Raw genomic sequence first — 23,942 nt, forward strand, 5'->3', positions numbered from 1 at the left:
CTCACATGTTGGGTTATGAAAGTGAACAGGACAGAACGGTTCCATGGGAAACGTTAGAATGAAAATGAGATTGAAAGCTTTGTCTTTTCCTAATAGGAAATAGTTATACAGTTAATTAGTAAGGAAAACTTTTTTTCCTGCATATCTATAGATTTTAAATTATAACTGTGCTTAAGCAAATTAATACTTGTTTGCTATTCAAAATGAAGCAGTTTAGGGTTGTAGCACTTTGGGCCTCAAATTTCAGAGATTCCTTTTAAAAATAGCATCAGGAATATCCTTTTATGTTAATATATATTTTTACTTTGGGATACATTTTGTCTTCAAATGTAGGTCTTTCTGGAATATTTGATACTAGTGTGAACGATGCCAGCACTAACACTAAAGAATCTTCAGTGATGAGTTTTCTCTCTGCTGTTGAATCTCGAACTGCTCAGGCTGCTTCTTCAGGAACTACTCTCTTACCACAATTCAGGGCCCCATCCTGGCAGACAGGTGATGCTTTGTTTCCAGAATTTTTAAGTCCTATAGAAATACTACTAAAAATTCACTTTTTATAGTTTTGTCATGATGGTAGTGTGGCTGAGAGTGGTGTTAATTATTGATTTTCCAGTGAACTTTAAAACCCGGAATTTTTCACTATTTTAAGGTGGATAAAATTCAAGAAATTGTTACTAGCAGAAATTCAGTTTTAGCGCTCTGTTGACAACTAACAAGTTGAAGAAGGTAGGTAATTGTTAAAAGGTAAATCCTAGATATAAAGTTTTTACTTTGCAATTTAAGTAGTCACTTATTTACTTGAGAGAAGAAAAGATTAAATTTCTTTTCCTTTTATCCCCCATGTTACCTTTATAGAGGTATAATTAACATGTAAAATTTTAAGATATTTAGAGTGTACGTTGCAGTAATTTGGTACATGTTTACATTGTGAAAAAATTCCTCCATCTGGTTAATTAACAAGCCTATCACTTTACATGTTTATCTTTTGTGGGGAAGTTGGTAAAAGATTAAGTTCTGTTTTAGTGCCTTCAGACTGGATAGGTGATATAGTAAAAATCAATCTTAGAACTGATTTTGTCATTAGAGTTAGGAAAGTTATTCTTAAGTGAATGGAATAAGTCATTCTTTAGTAAAAGCTAGTACAAATGGATGTTATTATATTATGTACTTTTCTATTTTATTTCATTTTTCTGTTGCCCCTTGAAATTGTTTGTGTGTATTTTTATTTTTTGCAGGATGACAGCTTAGTTTTTTTTTTAAGGTTTCATCTTAAAGACTATACTTTTAAGTAATAGTGATTGGAAATATTTTATTATTCTGATGTAGATTCCATTAATAAAGCTGTCTTTTCAGTATGTCTGAGAAACTTCTGCTTCCAAAGAAACAATGTGTTAGTGTGGCATAAAACAATATTTTTTAAAACATTAAAAAATACAATAGCTTTATTTATTGCTTCCTGGAATAATTTTACATTACATGTATTTAGTTAATTCTAAGCATTATTTATTGTTTCAAGAGTAACTAGATGTTTTCTGTCCTTGTAGTCATAATACTCTTTTGATTGCTGCCCATCTTCTGGGATCTTAGCTCCTTGACCAGTTAAACCTGGGCCCCAGCAATGAAAGATCGAGTCCTAAGTGTTGAGCACCAGGGAATTCCCACTGTTTTGACATTTAATGGAAAGAAGTGAAAGAAGAATATTTTTGAAAAGGGCCAGAGAACGTTTTTCCCTCTATTTTTTCAAAATGGGGAAAAAAAAATTTTAATGGAAGCTCACTAAAAAATATGTAAATAGGCTTAGAGATTGAACTTACTGTTACAGGGAAAAAGCATGGGAGGGGGAGGGTTTAATTGGGAATTTGGGATTGGCATGTACACACTGCTGTATTTAAAACAGATAACCAGGAAGGACCTACCGTATAGTGCAGAGAATGCTGCTCAATATTCTGAAATAACCTATATGGGCAAAGAATTTGAAAATGAATAGGTACATGTATAACTGAATCACTTTGCTATACTCCTGAAACTAACACAACATTGTTAATCAGTTTTGCTCCAACATAAAAATTTAAGAAATGGAAACAGTTAGGGTTTCCCTGGTGGCTTCGTGGTAAAGAATCTGCCTGCCGACGTAGGAGACATGGGTTTGATCCCTGATCTGGGAAGATCCCACATGCCGCAGAGCAAATAAGCCCGAGAGGCACGACTGTTGAGCCTGTGCTTTAGAGCCCGGGGGCCACAACTGCCGAAGCCCATGTGCCCTAGAGCCCGTGCTCCGCAACAGGAGGAGCCGCCACAGTGAGAAGCCCACGAGTGGCAACTAGAGAGTAGCCCTTGCTCCCTGCAGCTAGAGGAAAGCCCACACAGCGGCAAAGACCCAGCACAGGCAAAAATAAATTAAGGAAAAAAAGAAATGAAACAAGTAAAAGGTACATAAAATGAAAAGTGATGGTTCCTAACTATAGTCCTGCTTTTTAGAGAAGAGTTAATAGTGTTTACTCTTTATTGGTATCTTCGTGCATCAAAACTTTTTTGTATTTTCACCTAAGCAGTGTTACAGCAGCAGTATTATTAGGATATGCCATAATTATTTTACCAGTCTCCTGTTGATGGACATTTAGTTTGTTTCTACCTGTTATTCACAATAACTGTACTGAGTATCTTGTTTGAATCTTTGTGTCCACTTATTTCCATAGGGTAAATTTCCATAGATCTAAATTTCTGTAGGAACTTTTGGATCATAAGGGTATACATGGTTTTACTTTGGCTGTAAGTGGCTAGACTGCTATCCTGAAATGTTAACAATCTCTTCTTGACAGTACTTCATTAATTTCTGGTCAGCTTTTTGTGATAAGCATGCATCTGTTGTTATTGGAAGTTGTTCATAGGAAATCAAAACTTGAAATGCAAGGATTTTTAAAATATACATGTATTTTGATGAAACAGACTTTGCAGTGCTAACCTCACTATTAGTTTTAGAATTATTTATTACATTAAATGTAGGGAATTTGGTTTCAGTTTTAACCTTATGAACATTTTAGTTTGTTCATTGATATTTTGCATGGGAATTTCAGGGTAAAGTAATCACTAGAGATAATATATTTTTAGTATTTTTGTAAATTTCAAATGACATATCTGACTGTATAATCTCATGTTTATATAACAATAATAGAAATGAATTGCTGATACCTTTGTAGTTTTGTTTTTGCTTTATAAAAACTAGCTATTTTGAAATATATTTTTTAGAATTTCTATGCAGAACTAGTTTGTCAGACTTTTCAGTTTTAAAGAGATTTTGATGGATTAAGTGTTATGTAAGTTTTACAAGTCTATTATGAGAACAGATAGAAGTGTTTGTGTTATAACTGCATGAGTGTATTTGTTTTCTTTTCACAGGTATGCATTCCTCAGCACCAACTGAGCTGTTTGTTACTGGACCTTTGCCAACCACTGGAACACTTCCATCCCCTGCCCTCCCTGCTTATCAGCATCCTGCCACCTTCAGCAATAGAAACTTTGCTACCACCTCACCTTTGGTGCTTCAGGATTCAACTTTTAACACTACATCAAATGGAATTTTAAGTCCTCATGATCCTTTGCTTCAAATCAAGACTTCCCAGGGAACTGTTCCAACTGCTTTGACATTTGAGCGCCTGGGCAGTTCTGCGATAAGTAACAGCATACCACCTCAGTCTTCAACGTACCGCTCAGCTCAAGAGTCTGCACCCCATCTTTTACAACCTCAGTTTAGTTTGTTGCCTTCAGCACTTGGAGGAGCTCAGCAAACTCCTCAAGCCTATGGTTCAACTCTCTTTACTAGTTCTACTGCTTCCATTGAAAGAGCTCTTCTCCGAGAATGTAGTGTTATTAAACACCATCAGCGGCCTTCAGGTACCCAGTCTATTCAGGCACAACTGACTGGTTCACAGCATTCCTTACACGGTTATCTATCAAATGCAAGTGGGGTTAATTTTCAGGAAACAAGCAGGCAGTCATCTTTATCCTGTAGCCCAATTGGAGAGTCTACTCAGGTGAGCAATGGAGGATTGCAACAGAAGCCCTCCCAGGTCTCAGTGGAACTTGCTCAGTCCTATTCATCTGCAATTCCATCATCAGGGTATCCTCCTACTGCAAAAGTAAAAAGCTGTTCTACAAAACAACCACTAGCATCAGCCAAGTCCCCCAAACCTCCAAGTATAATTCCTCCTGTGCAAACACTAAGCTATTCCAAACCTTTACATAACCAGAGTTCTGTAATATCAGGCCAAGCACAAATTTATTCTACAGCGCAGCTACCAAGCCTTTTATCAGTCAGTCAGTCTCAAAATTATGGTTTAGTACAGCCACATAATGTGCCATCTATTGTTCATTCACAGGTTTATAGGTCCAGCAAAGTTGAGAAGTTGCCATCCTTGTATAAAACATTGACTTTCTCTGGCTCATCTCAGACTATCACTTCTGAAAACTCAACACTTAATTATTCTTCCAATCAGCAAGAGGTGTTATCTTCGGTTACTAATGAGAATTACCCTGCTCAATCAAGAGATCCGTCTTCAGATAGCCAGTCTCAGAGTTACTCATCTGGTCATTCTCAGGGTTTATCACCAGTCAGCCAGACACAGGTTAGCTTTTCATCTCAGTCACACGTTTTGCCAGTTGTTAGTCCTTCAGAAAGCTATGCTTCAGGTCAGTCCCTGACATTAACAGCCCCTTCTCTTTCTTATTCTTCTGCCTCTCGGGCTCAGAATGTGCCAGATGCTAGTCCAACTCAGAATTTTATTTCTATGCATTCTTCCCCAAATGCTCAGACCCAAGGGTCATCCTCTCCCCAGTCTCAAAAGTTCTTGCCTGCTGTCCAGTCATCATCTTTTGCGACCTCTACTCATTGTCAGACCTTACAGAATAACCTACCTTCCCCTGATCCAAAGTCTTATGCTGAAAGAAAACTTGACTCAAATGTTTATACGTCTTCAAAACAAGAGGATGATTTTCCAATACAAGAGTTACAGGTATTACAGCCACAAGTATCTCTTGAGTCATCAACCCAAAGGCTGTCTGAGGGGGAAATGAACGTTCCAGAGTCAGCTTATAAGGTGTCAAAGGCAGATGACAGATATTCTCAGAGCATAATCAGAAGTAATTCCTGTCTTGAAGATCAGGTGGTTGGTATTGCTCTACAAGGGTCTAAAAAAGAAGAAAACATAGTTGGTTCAATGACACAACTTAACCAACAAATTGGCCAAGTCAATAGTTCTGCAACCCTTGATATTAAGAAGACAACTAATTTAATGCAAACTCCACAAATACGGTTGAATAATAAAGACCTAAACCAGCAGCATTCTCTTATACAGAAGGTACATGAAGCCAAGGTCCAGGAGCAGCATGATCAAATAATTAATGCCTCATCTCAGATTCAAATTCCAAACAATGCTTTAGGGCATGGCCATCAGGCATCTCTTCCTAATACACAGGTCCTTTTAGATTCTGCCTGTGATCTACAAATTCTTCAGCAGTCAATACTGCAGGCAAGTTTAGGACAAATAAAGACATCTTTACAGGTACAGCGTGTTCAAAGTCCTCAACAGATAGTACATCCTTTCCTTCAAATGGATGGTCATATTATTCGGAGCAATGGCGAACATTCTCAGCAGCAACTCCATCCTCAAAATTCTGAAATTATGAAAATGGACCTTTCTGACTCTTCAAAACCATTACAGCAACATCTGATAACAAAGGGCCATTTTAATGAAACAACTCAACATGATTCAAAGAATCATTTTGTTTCTCTGGGATCAATATGTTTCCCAGAGGCAATGCTCCTCAGTGATGAGAGAAATATTTTATCAAATGTGGATGATATCTTAGCAGCTACAGCAGCAGCTTGTGGGGTCACACCTTCTGATTTCTCCAAGTCAACTTCAAATGAAACCATTCCTGCTGTTGAAGATGGTGATTCTAAATCTCATTTTCAGCAGTCATTAGATGTTGGGCATGTGACATCTGATTTTAACTCCATAGCAGCTACAGTAGGAAAGCCACCAAATATAAATGACATTTCCTTAAATGGAAATCAAGTTACTGTAAACCTTTCACCAGTACCTACTCTTCAGTCAAAGATGACTCTTGATCAACAGCATGTTGAAGTACCTGGTCAAAATAAAGCTTCTAAAGTAACTTCACCAGTAGTCGGACCAGGTCATGAAGTCCAGGAGCAAAGTTCTGGTCCATTCAAGAAACAGTCTGCAGCCAGTCATGAACCTGAAGAAGACAGTGAAGTTGCTATTGATAGTACATTAAGTAATAACAGAAATCAAGAATTCGTTTCTAGTAGTAGAAGCATAAGTGGAGAGAGTGCTACATCGGAGAGCGAATTCACTTTAGGTGGTGATGACAGTGGTGTGTCGGTGAACTCCTCTAGGAATACACTTGCAGTGTTGGCCATGGCCCAGCCTGGGGAGACAGTCAGTGTCAAGATGGAAGAGGAAAACCAAGATTTAATGCATTTTAACCTCCAGAAGAAGAAAACTAAAGGAAAAGGGCACACTAAAGAGGAAGACAGCAGTCATCAGAAACAGCTGAAAAGACCTGCCCAAGGCAAACGCCAGAATCCAAGGGGAACAGATATATATTTACCGTATACTCCCCCTTCCTCAGAAAGCTGCCATGATGGTTATCAGCATCAAGAAAAAATGAGACAGAAGATCAAAGAAGTAGAGGAAAAACAACCAGAAGTCAAAACTGGATTTATTGCCTCTTTCTTAGATTTTCTGAAATCTGGGCCCAAACAGCAGTTTTCCACTCTTGCTGTGAGAATGCCTAACAGGACTAGGCGACCAGGAACACAGACCGTTCGTACATTTTGTCCCCCACCACTTCCAAAGACCGCAGCTGCGACACCCACACCTTTAGTGTCTGAGGCTGGGGCTAACAGTCCATCAGAAAAACTTGATAACGAACTTAAAAACTTGGAGCATTTATCTTCACTTTCTTCGGATGAAGATGATCCTGGAGTATGCAGTCATGATATTTACAAAAGCAGCTCTACTACCTTAAATACTTCAGACGCTACTTCTGATAAAAAGAAGAAAACAGGTAAAGTTTTAAATTTGAAGTTCATAATTATGGCTTTTATTTTTTTTCTGGCTCTGGAACAAGTTTTATGCTTTCTTAGCTTGAAGCAAGTCTACAATTTCTCAAGACAGAATGCTTAGGCAGATATCTTAGACTTTTTTTTTTTAATGTTCCTCGCCTCTAGGAAAGTTCTGAGTTTTAGACTACGTAGTTCTGGGTTTTATTCAGCTTTTTATCACATGCAACATAGTTTACATAGTGCACTATCCAGATTTTTCTAGTCTGAGTCATCTTAAAGTGGGTCATGGATACGGGACATTGTATTGAGGGCCATGTTATGTATAAACTGGCATATTTTCTTTGTATGCTAATTTTACCTAAAAAATTAACATTTTGCTATTAAATTGGTTATTTTGTGTGCAGTTAAGTTCAAAACTTTAAAAATTTTGCACTGGTTTCATACTATATGCCCAGATCCTTTAGGTGTATATTTCACATTTCTCTGTAGTTAAGGGAACATTTTAAGGAACTATTTTGAGAAGCATTGTCTAATGTAAACAATTGTCAAGCAGTATAAAAGTTATTGTTGTAAAGAACATGCTAAGGAAAAAATAGCAGTCAAATAGCTACCACCTCTGTGCCAGGAACTATTAGCAATATTGTGAGATGTGCTTGGTATCTCCAATATACAGATGATATAACAGACTAAATGAATTGTCCGGGCCCATACAGTTAGTAAATGACAGAGTTGGAGTCCATACTCAGATTTAAATCATGCTCAGGTTTATCTGGTTCTAACACCTGTATTCCTGCCTATCACTTTTATATGAATAGAGTGGTACTTATGAGTTAAACCTTGTTTTGTGATGTACTTTTCAGCTTCTTTCCAGATTTGACCACCTTTTTAACTAATGAAGTGATAAGAAACAGCCGGTATCCCAAATAATCTATTAGTGTAAATGTCTGCTAATACATTTGTCAGTAAAAGTTTTAAGTCTGCTAAAACATTTCTGAAGAATTCTCATTTTGTTATAGAGGGAAATTAGCATACTGGAAAATTATTGCTAGAGTCAGAACATAACAGATGTAGCTAATCACAGGAAGGTTTTACATTCTTCTCCCTCAATTCAGAAAACTTTGCAATTACTGTTATATTCCCTGTTATGTTCTTAGAGCAAATCTTTTATAATCTCTGTTATAAAACATGAATCTAGAACTAGTTTTAGTTAAAACCACCACCATCAACCTGATCCTTACTAATAGATCTTTGAAGTTTTCCCTTTACGCATTGCCTCCTCTTCTGTGAGGACCCGTCATCTCTTGCTTGGGCCTATTGCAACAGATTTCTCATTAGCATCCTTCCCACCAGTCTCTGCACCAGTCCATCTTCCATATTGTGATCACATTTACCTTTATAAAAAAGAAGAGTAGTGTAGTGTGTTATTTGCTCAGTAATGCCCAATTCTTTGCGACCCCATGGACTCTAGCCCCCCAGGCTCCTCTGCCTATGGAATTCTTAAATCAATTATTAATTCTCTGCTTTGGAAATACTTTTTGGTGCTCCATGAAAAAAAATTAAAATGTGTAAAAATTCTCCCTTTCCACGTTTCACTCTTTGCTCACTCTTGCCACTTCCCCTCTTCTGTGACAGCTGAGTTTCTCATTGTTCCTTGGACCTGTGAGCGCCTTTCAGAATCATGCTCCTTTTGAACAGGTTTTTCTCTCCCTGGGTCCTCTTCAGTTTTTTAGTCCAGTAGATACTTTTAGTTCTCCTTGAAGACCCTCTTCAAAATCACTTTGTGAAAGTTAACTCCTGGCAAAATTAGTGCTCATATCCTCTAAATTCCCACAGGTCTTAAATCTTTCCAAAAGGCAAAAGTTTTAAATTTCAACAAGGTCTGACTTATCCATTGTTCCTTTTATGATTTGTGCTTTTTGTATCCTAAGAAATCTTTGCCTAACCCATAGTCACAAAAATTTTCTCTTGTTTTCTTCTAGGAATTTTAAAGTTTTGCATTTTGTATTTAGGTGTAGGATCTCTTTTAATTTGGGGGGTGGTGGTATAAGATGTGAGGTATGGGTTGAAGTTTTGCACATGGATGTCCAGCTTTCTTTGTTGAAAAGACAGTCCTTTCTCCACTGATTGCTTTTCACATCTCTGTCAAAAATCAGCTCACCATGTTTGTCTTGTTTTTTAATTAAGTAGGTTTTGGGTCGCTCAGTCATGTCCAACTCTTGTGACCCCCGTGGACTATACAGTCCATGGAATTCTCCTGGTCAGAATACTGGAGTGGGTAGCCTTTCCCTTCTCCAGGGGATCTTCCCAACCCAGGGATTGAGCCTAGGTCTCCTGCATTGCCAGTGGATTCTTTACCAGCTGAGCCACAGGGGAAGCCCAGCTGACCATATTTGTATGAATCTATTTCTGGATTCTCAATTCTGTCACACTGAGCTGCATTTTTATACTTTGATCAGTGTGACACTGTCTGAATTGCCATACCACTGTGTGCTTAATCTTTCAGTCATGTCCGACTCTTTGCAATCCCATGAACTGTAGCCTACCAGGGTCCTCTGTCCATGGGGATCCTCCAGGCAGGAATACTGGAATGGGTTGCCATTTCCTTCTACAGAGGATCATCCCAACTCAGGGATTGAACCCATGTTGCAGGTGGTTTCTTTACCATCCGAGTTACTGGGAAACCCTTAATCAATTGCCTCATAATTAATTTGGAGAAGGCAATGGCAACCCCCTCCAGTACTCTTGCCTGGAGAATCCCGTGGACAGAGGAGCCTGATGGGCTACAGTCCATGGGGTCGCGAAGAGTCGGACACGACTGAGCAATTTCAGTTTCACGCACTGGAGAAGGAAATGGCAACCCACTCCAGTAGTCTTGCCTGGAGAATCCCAGGGATGGAGGAGCCTGGGGGCTGCTGTCTGTGGAGTCGCACAGAGTCAGACACAACTGACGTGATTTAGCTGCAGTAGCAGCAGATTATAAAAATACAGTTAAACTTCATATGTTGATCTGAAATTTGCACAACTGATTAAAATATTTTTAAAAATGGGAATTCCCTGGCAGTCCAGATGACATCACTGACTCAATGGACTTGGGTTTGGTTGGACTCCGGGAGTTGGTGATGGACAGGGAGGCCTGGTGTGCTGCGGTTCGTGGGGTCGCAGAGTTGGACATGACTGAGCGACTGAACTAAACTGAACCAGTAGTTAGGACTCCGGCTTCCCCTGCAGGGAGGCAGGGAGCACAGGTTCACCCTCTCTGGTCGAGTAGCCAAGATCCTGAAGTGCAGCCAAAAAAAAAAAAAAAACCAAATAGATTCTTAAAAAATTAGATTGCATAGGATTGTCTATGTAGAAAATGATGGCAGAAAAAGCATTTAGTTTCATTGTTTTTTTTTCTCCTTTGTTGACAGTTTTACTGATTTCTGCTGTTTTTATTAATTCCTTTTTCAGTTTTAGTTTATTATGCTCTATTTTTATCTATTTTCATATGGTAGAAGTCTAAATTGTTGGTTTGAGACTTCTTTTCTTTTTTGAAAAAGATTTTTTTGATGAGGATCATTTTTAAAGTCTTTAGAATTTGTTACAATATTGCTTCTGTTTTATGTTTTGGGTTTTTGGCCCTGAGGCATGTGGAATCTCAGCTCTCCAACTAGGGGTCAAACCCACACCTGCTGTACTGGAAGGTGAAGTCTTAACCACTGGACCACCAGGGATGTCCCCTCTACTCTTTTCAGCTGCTGCTGCTGCTAAGTCGCATCAGTCGTGTCCGACTCTGTGCAACCCCATAGACGGAAGCCTACCAGGCTCCTCTGTCCATGGGATTTTCTAGGCAAGAGTACTAGAGTGGGTTGCCATTTCCTTCTTCATTCTTTTCTGCTCTAAGCGCTTAATGTTACGAACTTCTCTCTAAGCCCTGCTTAGCTATATCCCCCAAATTTTATTTTTATTATTTGTTTTTATTCTTTCAAGTTTTTCAGATTTCTTTTGGTGCTTTCTTTTTGGTCCATGAGTTATTTAGAATCATATTTCACATTTTTCAGATATTTGGGGATTTTCCAGACATCTGTCCTTTATTGATTTCTGCTTTGTATAATTTTAGTTCTTTTAAATCTGTTAAGGTTAGCTTTATTGTCCAAAATATAGCTGATCTTGATTAATGTCCCAGTGTACTTTAAAAGAAAATTGCATTTTGCTGTTTCGTGGATGTTGTATAAATTTCAGTTAAAGCAGGTTGGTTGTTCAGATTTTCTATCTCATTACTGATTATCTGTTTACTTGTTCTGTCAGTTATTGAGAGAGCATTTTCCGTGTCTCCAGATATATTTGTGGATTTGTCTGTTTTGTTTTTCGTTTCTATCAGTTACTGCTTTGTGTATTTTGAGCTCTGTTTTTAAATGTGTACACATTTAGGACCATTAAGCCTTAGTGAATTGACCCTTTTATCAGTATATAATATCCTTCTTTATCTTTGGTAATAATCCTTATTCTGAAGTCTGCTTTGTTATTATAGCCACTCTAGGTTTCTTCTGATGGGCTGCATGGATCTTTTTCAATCCTTTGACCTATCTGTGGCATTATGTTTAATGTGACTATTTTGTAGACAGTACATAGTTCAATTTTGTCATTTTTTAAAACTCTAGTAATCTCTCTTTCAATTAGCTTGTTTAGACCATTTACATTTAATGTAATTATTGATATAGTTCAGTCTTTCATTCTTTGTTTCCTGTTTTCCCTCTTTGTTTTTGTTTCTGTGTCTTTCCTATCTTTAAAAAGACTATTTGAACTTTTTACTGTATTTTTTTAAAATTTATCTCTGGGTTTTTTTTTTTTTTTTATTGTATCTTTTCATGTTATGTTTTTAGTGGTTGACTTAGTGATTACAATCCACTTAGTTAATATTTTTACTACATGAAATAAAATGCCGAAACCTACAAACCATAGAACTCTCTTTACCCTTGCTCTTATATGTATTTGTCCTGTTGAAAGCCCTGATAGAGAAATAATTTTTGCTTACAACCAGCATACATATTCTAAATAATTTAATAGGAGCAAAATAGTCTATTATATTTACCCAGATATTTATAATTGCTCTTGTACTTCCGTTATTCCTCATACTCCCTGTTTCCCTCTGGTATCATTTCCTTTCAGCCCAAAGACGTATTCCATTTTTAAAACTTTTTCTTTGACTTTCAGTCATGTAATTATTTCTCTGGATAAGGTTCATCCTGTTTGGAGTTTACTGAGCTTTTTGAATCTGTAAAATGTGTATCTTTTTCAAAATTTGAGAAGTTTGCAGGCATTCTTTTTTGTGCACCAAACTCTTTCTTATTGGACTCCAGTGACATGAAAGTAAAATATTTTGATATTATTCCTCAGGTTTCTGAGTTTCTGTTTATTTCTTCAATCTTTTCTTCCTCTCTGTTCTTCAGATTTTATCATTTCTGTTGGTCTATCTTCAAGTTCTTTGACTTTTTCACCTTCTCAGTTCACTACTGAGTCTTCCCAGGGAGTAGTTTTTATTTCAGATATTTTCAAATATTTTTTTCAACTCTAAAATTTGTATTTGAAAAAAAATAAATAAAATAAAATTTGTATTTGGTGTTCTTTTTTCTAGTTCTAGTTTCTCTGCTGAGAACTTACTTATCTCCATTCATTTCAAAAGTATGTTTGTCTTACCTCAGGGGGCATGGTTATGATAGCTGTCTTCAAGTCTTTGATAATTTCAACATCTGAGTCACCTTAGAGTGGCATCTGCTCATTATCTTTTCCCTTTGAAAATTGGTCACATTTTTCTGGTTCTTTATATATTGAGCAATCTTGAATTGTATCCTGCACATTTTGAGTACAATACTGTAAGATTCTGGGTTTTGTTAAAATCCTCTGGAGAATATTGGTTTGCTTTGTTTTAGCAAGCAGTCAGACCCTAAGTTCTGTCTCACCTTTGAGTGGTGGTCTGATGTTAGTTCAGTTTTCAAAGCCTTTGCTCTGCTTCTTTGGATCTGACTCAGCAGTTAGTCTGAAACTTGGATGCATGGTAGACTTTGTTATAGTTTAGGTCTCAAAGACTTTGCTGTACTAGTTTGGGTCTCTTCTGCATATGTGCAGTTTAAGCATGAAACTAGGATTTGTGTGGGTTCATGCACAGAATTAGAGGATACCACTCTTCAATTCTCTTCTCTGGGAACTGCCCTACATGCCCAACTCCCAGGGTTTCCTTTCCTGGTCATTTGGACTAGAACGCTGGAATTTTCCTTGGACTTTTTAAAAACTGCCCATGCTTTACTATGATTCTGTGTAACTGGGACTGCCCCAGGGCAGTGCAATAAGAGAGGAGGAAAAAAAAGAACAGGTAATTTTCCTACACATTGTCCCTCAGCTTTATTGAGATATAATTGACATACAACATTTTCTGCTCTTCATGCTGTAGGAGCTCATGGCCCATCCAGGTTCCTCTGGTTCTCCAAAAAGACAGGTGCTTTGTCCAGGTTTACAGTGTTGGGTTTACTGCTTCTGTGTTGCAGCTCTGTGACTTCGGTTGCCTTTGGGGCAGGGCTGGGAAAGAGAAAGAGAAGAAGAAAGAAATGGAATAGCCTCCGCATACTCTCACCTTGCATGGGTCTCCTTTCCCTACTCCTCTGTCCAAAAAGATAGATTTTCTTGGGGGTTTTGTTATCTGTGTCCTGTATAGTTCTGCATAGGGGCCACCCTCTAGACCTGCCAGGTGGTAAGAGGAAAGAAAATGAGGAAACATCTTTCTCATAAATAAATAAATAGTTATTTCAGTTTGGCCTTCCCTTCCCAATCTGCCTGTAGTTACTAACTTTTCGTAGTCTTCCGGTAGTTCCATTTTATGTTTTGTCCAGCGGTTTTAGTTGTAATAAGTAGGTCTAATGGACTTATTTGATCTTAGTTGGCACCAGAAGCCTTTCATGAATTTTAAAAAATTTATTGTCTTACAAATTACAGTCATTATTTCTGATCCTCAGACTATTCTATAATGGGCCAATAGAAGCCCCTTGAGTGTTTTGATTTTGATTGTGATTACATTGAATTCATAATTTTAAGGGAGAATTGTTATCTTTACTATACTGTCTTCTCATCCACTTACGGAATGTAATGTTGTTCTACTTATTCGGATCTTATGTCTTTTAATATCTTACCATTTTTCCACATAGATAATCTATATTATAGCCTTAATAGTATTTTTTTATTATTTTAAATACAGTTTTCATGATACTGTTCTCTCATTAGTTGCTGATAATGTGTGGCATTGGTTGATTTTCATGTCTTCAGTGCGTTTGGTATTTTGGTTGAAATTTATTTTATTCGTTTATTTTGTTTTTGGTGTCACTGCATCTTTGTTGCTGTGCATGGCTTTCTCCAGTTGCAGTGAGCTGGGGCTGCTCTTAGTTGTGGTGCATGGTCTTCTCAGTGTGGTGGCTTCTCTCACTGCAAAGCATGGGCTCATGGGCTTCCGTAGTGTGGCTCGCGGGCTCTAGAGCAGGGACTCAGCAATTGTGGTACAGGGGCTTAGTTGCCCCATGGCATGTGGAATCCTCTGGACCAGGGATTCTCATCCCGGCATTATCTTATCCCGGCATTATCTTGGCATTTTTGTTGATTTTTTATTTTGATGGTTTTTCCACCTGATTCTCTTGCATTTTTAAAATAGATTATTGTATCTTCTAAAAATAACGGTAGTTTATCTTTCTTTTTCTGGGGGTGGGCGGTAATTTATCTTACTGGCTCAGGCCTCTGTTGTTTAATGATGGCCAGCATCCCAGCCTTCTTGTTGATATTTAGTAAAATACGTAGTGTTGGAAATTATTTGTCAGTTTCTAATATACTGTACTCTTTAAGAAAATGTCCTTCTCTTTTGAAGTTCTTAAAAGTTTTTTTTTTTTTTTTCATTAACAGTAAGCATTAAATTTTGTCAGATGCTCTTTTGAGTTTCTTGGGCTTCCCTGGTAGCTCAGAGGTTAAAGCATCTGCCTGCAATGCGGGAGACCCGGGTTCGATCCCTGGATTGGGAAGATTCCCCTGGAGAAGGAAATGGCAACCCACTCCAGTATTCTTGCCTGGAGAATCCCATGGACGGAGGAGCCTGGTGGGCTACAGTCCACAGGGTCGCAAAGAGTCGGACACAACTGAGTGACTTCACTTTCACTTTGACAAATCTGCCTTCTTTTTTCCTACATTGATCTGTTACTTGATTTCCTAATGCTGAGCCTCCTTTTTAAAATTTCTGCCATGAACTCTGCTTGGTCATGATGAATCACTTTCGTCCATTGTAGGATTTAAGTTGCTAGTATTTTGTTTGGGATCTGTACACCTAGATTCACAAATGGGATTAGTGTATAGTGTTTTTGTTCACTTTTGTTTTCAGGAATTTGCTAACCTTATAAATTAAATTAGGAAAGCTTTTTTATTTGTTTCAATTTGAAAAAGTTTGCTATATATAACTGGGATTTGGTGGAACTTTCTAAGAATACATCTGGGACTTAACAGTTTTTTCCTGATAGTTTGATCTATCTGGGTCAGTTTATTTATTTATTTTCCAGTAAAATGATGTCTCTAATTTAGATTTTAAAATTTGTTGTTATAAAATTGTACATAGTGTTTCCTCAAAAGTTTTCAGTCTCCTCTGTTATGCAGTTTATGTTCTCTTTCTTGTTGTGATTATTTGAATCTTTTTCCTTATCAATCTATGGAACAATTGCCTATTTAATGGTTCTTTTTAAAGAACAAGTGTACTTTTTTTTTTTTTTTTTGCTCCTATCACTTTTTACTCACTTTTTCTTAATTTCTGCTTTTATCAGTTCTTTTTCCTTCTGTTCCCTGGGTTGAATAATCTCTCATTGGCCAGTTTATTTTTTTGTTGCTTTCTAATGAATGGGATTAAAGTCGTAAATTTCCCCGCCAGGCCCCACCCCCACCACACTGTGGCTTTATTCCTCTGGCTTCAATTTGTTACGTTTCTCACTCTCCTTTCCAAATGGTTTGTCATTTTAGTTTTGATTTCCTTTTTACCCCAATAATTATTAAGAAGAGTGGATTTTTACCTGTTTCCTAGTAGGTTTTTGGAGTTTTTGTTGTTTTTATTCCTTTATTACTATTAATAATTTATAGCCCTGCTGGTAGTCCTTTATTATTAATTTATGGCCCTGTTCTATTGTGGTCAAAGGAATATGGCTTAGGTAATGCCTACATTTTGAAATTTATGGAAATTTTGTTAGTAGCTTGGTAAATGTCAATTTTTATAAATGTCCCATGAGTATCAAGTGCTGATAGATTTTATTGGTAATATTGTTCAAACCCTTTATATCTTTATTTTCTGTTTAATATAATAAATGACTTTAGGTTATTTAAGAAAAATGTATATATATGTTGCAGGTATAAAAATGATAGATCTGGAATTTGCCTTAAACTATCCCAGCAGATATAATAGGGGTGACAGAAAAATAAAAGAAGTATATCAAAATGTGTATGATTGTTACAGTTGGGTTATGGTATGTGAGGGTTTGTATTCTCTAATTTTATGTATGTTTAAAATTTTTAATAAAATTTTTTTAAAATCCTCCCTATACTTATTTGTTTTTAGATTACTTGATCTGTTGATTCCTGAAAAAGGTGTGTTAAAATATCCAACTATGTTTTATTGCTTTTCTAATACTGTTCCCGTGATGTTTTAAACCCATATAATTGGGTGCATAAAATTTTACTACAGTTCTATTTCCTTTTATCGTAATGAAATCTTTTTCACATTTCCCATTTCTGTTTTTAATATTGCTGTAGTAATCTTATTGTTAGCATTTTTAGTATGTTTTCTATGTCTCTGTTCTTTCAGAACATTTTTTCTTGGGAGATAGAACTCACGTGTGTGAGTGTGCATGCTCAGTCACTCAGTCGTGTCCGACTCTGCAGCCCCATGGACTGTAGCCCGCCAGGCTCCTCTGTCCGTGGGATTCTCCAGGCAAGAATACTGGAGTGGGTTGCCATTTCCTTTTCCAGGGGATCTGCTGGACCCAAGTACTGAACTCGGGTCTCCTGCATTGCAGGCAGATTCTTTACCACCTGAGCTGCCAGGGAAGCCCCTCATAACTTATGTATGAAAATGCAACACACATAAGGAAAACACACACAAAATTTTCATAAATTTGAAAATGTGGATATTAATTAAGACATATTCCCTAACCATAATGCAGTAATTTCGTAAAAGAAAAGCAGAAAGAAAAAAAGGACAAAAAGATTAAAAAGTAAGTTTTTCTTCCTAAAAGTTCTAAATAACTTCTGATGACTTCTGAATAACTCATGGCTTTAAAAGGAAATTAAAACTGAAATGACAGACCACTTAGAACAGTGGAACGTTATATTTTGAAACCAGTGGAATGTGCCAAAAGTGAGTGGGGCAAAGAAGGAAGTTTACTGTGTTAAATGTTACTCATTGGAAAGCAAGGAAGTTCAAAAATAGAGTATTAAAGTAGATCCAGGTCATAATCTGTAGAACTAAACACTGTCTGACTTGCTTCCATGCTTTTCTTTTATAATTCTACCACGTGTGTCTGTATTTTCTTTGGCTCATTTTAAAACTTTTCATAAAGGACATTATATAGTATTGATAAGTTTTTCCTGTCACTAATTTGGAAGCTATTCTTTTTATAAAATATTTCCTAACTTTTTTATTATGGAAATTTCAAACACAAAGTTATAAAGATTGATATAATTAAACCAGTTTATGCATCATTCAGTTTCAGTAATCATCAACACATGGTCAGTCTTCATTCTTACCCCTCACCCCCTGATGACTGTGATGAAATATTTTTGTTCTTTTCCTGATTTTAATAGGGATTACAGTATGCATTTTCACCTCCTCAAAATCTGTTAGTATCTCATTTTTCTCCTGAACAGCATAAAGACTGAGCACTAAAATTCCATTTTATGCTCTCACTTTGCCTCACTCTTTTTATTGGTAGATAACCATGTTTTTTTTTTTTTTTTTTTTTTTCATTTTGGCCATGACACAGCTTGTAAGATCTTGTTTCCTTGACCAGGTATTGAATTCAGGCCCCTAGCAGTAGAAGAGAGGAGTCCTAACCACTGGACTGCCGGGGAATTCCCCTGTGTATTTTAATTCTATCTTGTTTTCTAATTAATACTCAATAAGAAACATTTTTTAAAATAGTCAATGATTATTTCGTTTTATTTATACATTTACCTTGGTAGCTCAGCTGGTAAAGAATCTGCCTGCAATGCAGGAGACCCCGGTTTGATTCCTGGGTCAGGAAGATCCCCTGGAGAAGGGATAGGCTACTCACTCCAGTATTCTTGGACTTCCCTCATGGCTCAGACAGTAAAGAATCTGCCTGCAATGCAGAAGACCTGGGTTCAATCTCTGGGTTGGGAAGACCTCCTGGAGGAGAGCTTGGCAACCTACTGCAGTATTCTTGCCTGGAGAATCCCCATGGACAGAGGAGTCTGGCAGGCTATAGTCCCTGGGGTCACACAGAGTGGGACATGACTGAGCGACTAAGCACACACACAGTTACCATATTGCCCTCCGTTCTTTCCTGCACCTCATGTCTTCTCTTTGAGATGACTTCGCTTATGACTAAAGCATGTCCATTACAGTTTCCTTTTCTGAGAGTCTGCTGGTGGCAGTATCTCTGTTTTTGTTAGATAGCTATGTGATTTGTTTTGCCATGTAACTTGGAAACAGTATATTTTTAAAATTCAGTGACATTGGTATAATAAAATCTCCTTTATTCCTTCATTTATCCATTACTTATAAGAACAGTGTTTCCCAGTTTTTATATCAATAAAGGATAAAAATAAAATTGGTTATAAAACCCATGTCAATATGTAATATTCACCCATGAATTCATAAATGAATCATTTTAAAATGCCGCACCCACTCAAAAGATGCATTCTTTTTACCTTTACATTTGTTTTATATTACACTGGCAAAACATTACTTTGGATCTACTGTACAAGTATTTAAGTGTTTAATATAGAGAATCTTCTGGTCACAAGACATAAAAATTATTTTTCCATTTATGTACATTTTTGATCGGCTTTCCTCAACGTGACTATGTGTTGAAACAATACTTTGGATATATTGGATTACATTTTTGAGGAAGAAAGCATAATATATAATTATAGTAACATAGAAATATATTAGAACAGGAGACTTACCTGGTGGTCCAGTGGTAAAGAAACCACAGTTTGCTTTAAACACAGGGGACGGGGTTCGATCCCTGGTTGGGGAACCAAATCCTATGTGCCTTGGATAACCTAAGCCTGCTTGCCACAACTATAGAGTCCTGTGTGCCACGCTTAACATTTTGAGAAGTGGCCAAACTGTTCTCCAAGGTGGCTGTACCATTTTACATTCTCTCCATCAAGGTACAAGGGTTCTAGTTTCTCTTCATGTCTGCTAGTATGTTTTTTTCTGTATTTTTAGAGCCATCCTAGTAGGTTAGACGGCAAGACTGCAATTAGCTACTGAAGTTGCATTGATCTAATGCAATTGACCTATAGTGTTGGGTGGCCTTTCATGTGCTTATCGACAATTTTTATATTTTTGGACAAACAGGTCTTACTCACTTTTTAAATTGGGTTATTTGTCTTTCTTCTTTTTGAGATTTAAGAGTTCTTTATCTATTCTGGATACTAATACCTGGCAGGTGTATGATTTGTAAACAGTGTTTCCCATTCTGTAGGTTATCAATCCAGTTTTGTGATGGCATCAGCTGTAGTACAAGTTTTCAATTTTGGTCAAGTCCAACTTATTCTTTCTTTTGTTACTTGTAAGGTCATGAAGCTAAGACATTTATAATTTTAGCTTTCACATTTATGACTATAATCTGCTTTCAATGAATTTTTGTATATGGTATGAGGTAGACATCCAGCTTTATTCTTTATTCCTATCCAGTTGTCCCAGTACCATTTGTCAAAAGGCCTTTTCTTGGTTCCCCCATGGAATGATTTTGGCACCCTTGTTCACAATCATTTCACTGTAAATACAGAGTTTACTTCTGGATTTTAATTCTAGTCTTTTGATCTGCATATCTATCGTTTGCTATTATCACACTGCCTTAATTACTAAAGGAGTAATTAAGTTTTGAAATTCAATTACTGTGGTATGATTTGGAATTTCTGAAATGCGAGTCCTCCAAATTTATTCTTCGTTTGCAGGATTATTTTGACTGTTCTCTCACTTTTCCATATGAATTTTAGGAGTAGTTTGTTAGTTTCTGCAAAAACAAAAAACATCAGCTAGGATTTTAATAGGGATTTTGGTGCCGATTTCTCTTTTTTTATTTTGGTCATGCTGCACAGTATGGGGGATCTTAGTTCCCTGACCAGGGATCAAACCTGCATCCCTTGCAGTAGAAGCCTGGTATCTTAACACTGGGCCACCAGGGAAGTCTCTGATTAGCTGTTAAACCAAGCATGCCTTTCTGTGATAAAACTCACTTGGTCACGATGTTTACTGGAGTGGGTTGCCATTTCGTTTTCCAGGGATCTTGCTGATGCAGGGATTTGAACCCATGTCTCCTACATCTTCTGCTTGGCAGGCGGATTCTTTACCACTGAGCCACCTGGGAAGCCCATATACTTCTTTTATATGTTGGAATATTTGTTCATATTTTGCTAGTGATTTTTGTGTTTGTGTTCAAAGGGGATAGTGGTCTATAGTGTTTTCATGATGTTTTTGTCTAGTTTAAGTATTGGAATAATGCTGGCCTTGAATGAGTTGGGAAGTATTTCCTCTTATCTCTTTGAGTTTATGATGGATTGGTATTAATTCTTAACTGTTGATAGAACCCACCTTTGTACCCATTTTGACCTGTGCTTAGCATTGTGGGATGTTTTTAATTTGTTTTATTGTTTTGTTGTTGGGCTGAATATTCAGATGTTCTCTTTCTTCTTGAGTTCTTTTGGTAGCTTTTGTCTTTCTAGGAATTTGTCCCATTCACCTAAGTTATTTATTGGCATACAGTTTTTCATATTACTTTATGATCCTTCTTATTTAGCTTCCAGTGCTGTTTCAAAGTATTTGAGGGGTATTGTTTTGTTTCCCACCTTCAATGGCTTTTCTTCTTCTAGGCCTTCACAGCTTTGGTTGTCTGACCCTAGTCTTACATCACTTTTTTGTCTCTGTTCTTTTAAAAATATTTTTGTGCTACTTAGGTGGAACTAGGGGCAAGTTTAGGTTGATGGAGGCTCTCTTTCTAATTGTCATCCAGATGTTGAGAAGTTAATAAATGCTCTTTTTTTATTTCGATTTTTTTAATTGGTGGATAATTGCTTTACAGGGTTGTATTGGTTTCTGCATACAGCATTCTGCATACTGTTGAGTCGGTCACACACACATGTATATGTATATATATATTCATATATCCTCTTCCTCTTAAGCCTTCCTCCGTCCTCCCACATCCTGCCTCTAGGCTGTGGCTGGGTGCAGGCTGGCTTCATGTGCCACGCGGCAGCGGCCCGCCGGTCACCTGTCTCACACATGGTGGTGCGTGTATCAGTGCTGCTTCCTCAGCCCGCCCGCCCTCTCCTTCGCCCGCTGTGCCCGGGTGCAGGCTGGCTCCGTGTGTCACGCGGCAGCGACACATGGTGGTGCATGTAAGTCAGTGCTGCTTCCTCAGCCTGCCCGCCTGCTCCTTCCCCCACTGTGTCCACAAGTCCATCCTCTGCCTCTAACAAGCATTCTTTAGTTTCATTGTTTCAAACAATTTGATGGCAAAAATAATAAAGGCCCTTTGTAAACTGTGCAGATTTTACTCAAAGCAAATAAATGTTTGATATTTTGTATTGCTAATTTGCATTTGCTTGATCTACTTTCAGAAGCCACACAGGTGGCGACTGCTAGCACAACTGCCATCGCTACTGGTACTGCCGCTACTTCCTCCACCGCTGTGGGTGCAGTTAAGCAAGAAACTCTCTACTCTCCTCCATCTGCAGCAAAGACCCCAGAAAATATAAACTCTTCAGAACCCCCAAAGTCCATCGAACTTGACGGTCTTCTTTCAGACCAGTTTGCCAAAGGACAGGACACTGTTGCCATAGAAGGTTTTACAGATGAGGAGGACCCAGAAAGTGGAGGAGAAGGCCAGTACAGAGAGCGTGATGAATTTGTGGTAAAGATAGAAGACATAGAGACTTTTAAGGTAATGTGAATGTTCCCAGGTCTAAAGGTCATAGTTTAGGGGGTGTGTCTTCATGATGGCTTAATACCTTGTGTCTAGATTAAGTTGTGAAGAATTACGAAGTTTGGAGAAAATGGTTATTTATGTAATTTTAAAATTTAAAGAAAATAATAGGAATATAATGTGAAAGTAGCATTAGACTATTTTTTTGTAATTTCAAATTGTAGAATATTACAATTTCGTGTAAGAAATTTTAGCACTATTAAGAACACTTATTTTGGGGGTTTTGTTTGCTTGCTTTTTTTAAATTTTAAATTTATCAATTTTTTAAATTGAAGGATAATTGCTTTACAGAATAGTGTTGGTTTCTGCCAAACATCAACATGAATAAGCCATGTTTGCCTGCTTTAATTTTATTTTTTAATTGCAGTGGAGAGAAATGGCATTAAAAAATACAGTGAAGAACATAATGTTTAAATTATCCATATTCCTTCCATTCACAATTGTCTGTTGTTAGTATTTTAGCATATTTGTTTCTGATAGTTTTGAATATGTACGTGCTATATGTAATAAAATTGCACAAACAATGTATCATTAGCGGAAAACTTTCCAGTAGCTATAGTAAAGGGTAGTGGGCTACTTTATATATTTGTACTCCCTGTTTCTGGAAGAATTTCAGCAGAGACTGAATGAATAGCTGATGTATAAGAATTACTGTGAAAGTTCAGCTAGGTAAAAGATAAAAGGTTGAACTAGGAAGTTCTTTAAGATTCCTTTCAGCTCTCAGATTCTATAAATCTAGACTATATTGCTACTTTTTATAAATGTCATTAATTCTTCTTACAGGAGTCTTTAAAAACAGGAAAAGAACCCCCAGCTATTTGGAAAGTACAAAAAGCCTTATTACAGAAGTTTGTTCCTGAAATTCGAGATGGGCAAAGAGAATTTGCTGCTACAAATAGTGTAAGTAAAATGCTTGTTTACATTAAGCTTCCTATTTTTTGACAGTGATCTTGGGTAAAATACAGAATGATAAAAATTTAAATGTATTGTTTAATGTATTTATATTGAGCATCTATGATATATTAATAAGTAGCATAAAATTTGAACTATAGAGTATATGATGCTCTGATTTTAAAATAAAATTAATATATAAATACCAACTACTTAAATGGCTTAACTCTTTTTTTTTTTAATAATGGGAAGGAATTAACATTAGTGTGGGAAGAATTCTGATGGACCTAGAAACACTTACATTGATTATTCTGTCAGTCAAATATCCTGATTTACCAAGACTTACAGAATTATTCCTTTTTACTTGAGTAGTTGTTTAATAGCATTGAGCAAGTAAGCATCTGATGATTAGCCAAAGAAGACTACATCTATATATAGGCTTGCAGTTAAGAATGAGGCTGGGATCATTCTTATTGAGGGTGCAATTAGCCTGGCCTGAGCTTCATTTTGAAGGATGACTTTATGACAGTGTGTCATGACAACAAGGGAATATTTTATGTACGGAATGTACAATTAAGTAATTCAAAGTGCTTCTTTCCTTAGTACCTTGGATATTTTGGAGATGCAAAGAATAAATACAAAAGGATATATGTGAAGTTCATTGAAAACACTAACAAAAAGGAGTATGTCAGAGTATGTTCCAAAAAGCCAAGAAATAAACCTTCACAAACTATCAGGTA

The 23,942-nt window shown here is 37.0% G+C and overlaps 1 protein-coding gene across 1 annotated transcript in view; it reads left to right on the plus strand.

The window, feature by feature from the left end:
- The first annotated feature begins 383 nt into the window (after nt 1–383).
- QSER1 (glutamine and serine rich 1) overlaps nt 384–23,942 on the plus strand; it is a 42,462-nt gene continuing 18,903 nt past the window's right edge. Inside the window, exons 1-5 of the mRNA XM_052653131.1 lie at nt 384–495; nt 3,397–7,092; nt 21,947–22,269; nt 23,095–23,211; nt 23,806–23,939. Of these exons, the coding sequence (XP_052509091.1) occupies nt 399–495; nt 3,397–7,092; nt 21,947–22,269; nt 23,095–23,211; nt 23,806–23,939 (4,367 nt within the window). The 5' untranslated portion in view covers nt 384–398. The remainder of the gene's footprint in view (nt 496–3,396; nt 7,093–21,946; nt 22,270–23,094; nt 23,212–23,805; nt 23,940–23,942) is intronic.

This window comes from Budorcas taxicolor, chromosome 15 (genome assembly GCF_023091745.1).
Source record: "Budorcas taxicolor isolate Tak-1 chromosome 15, Takin1.1, whole genome shotgun sequence".
In the NCBI taxonomy this organism is placed as follows: Eukaryota; Metazoa; Chordata; class Mammalia; order Artiodactyla; family Bovidae; genus Budorcas; species Budorcas taxicolor.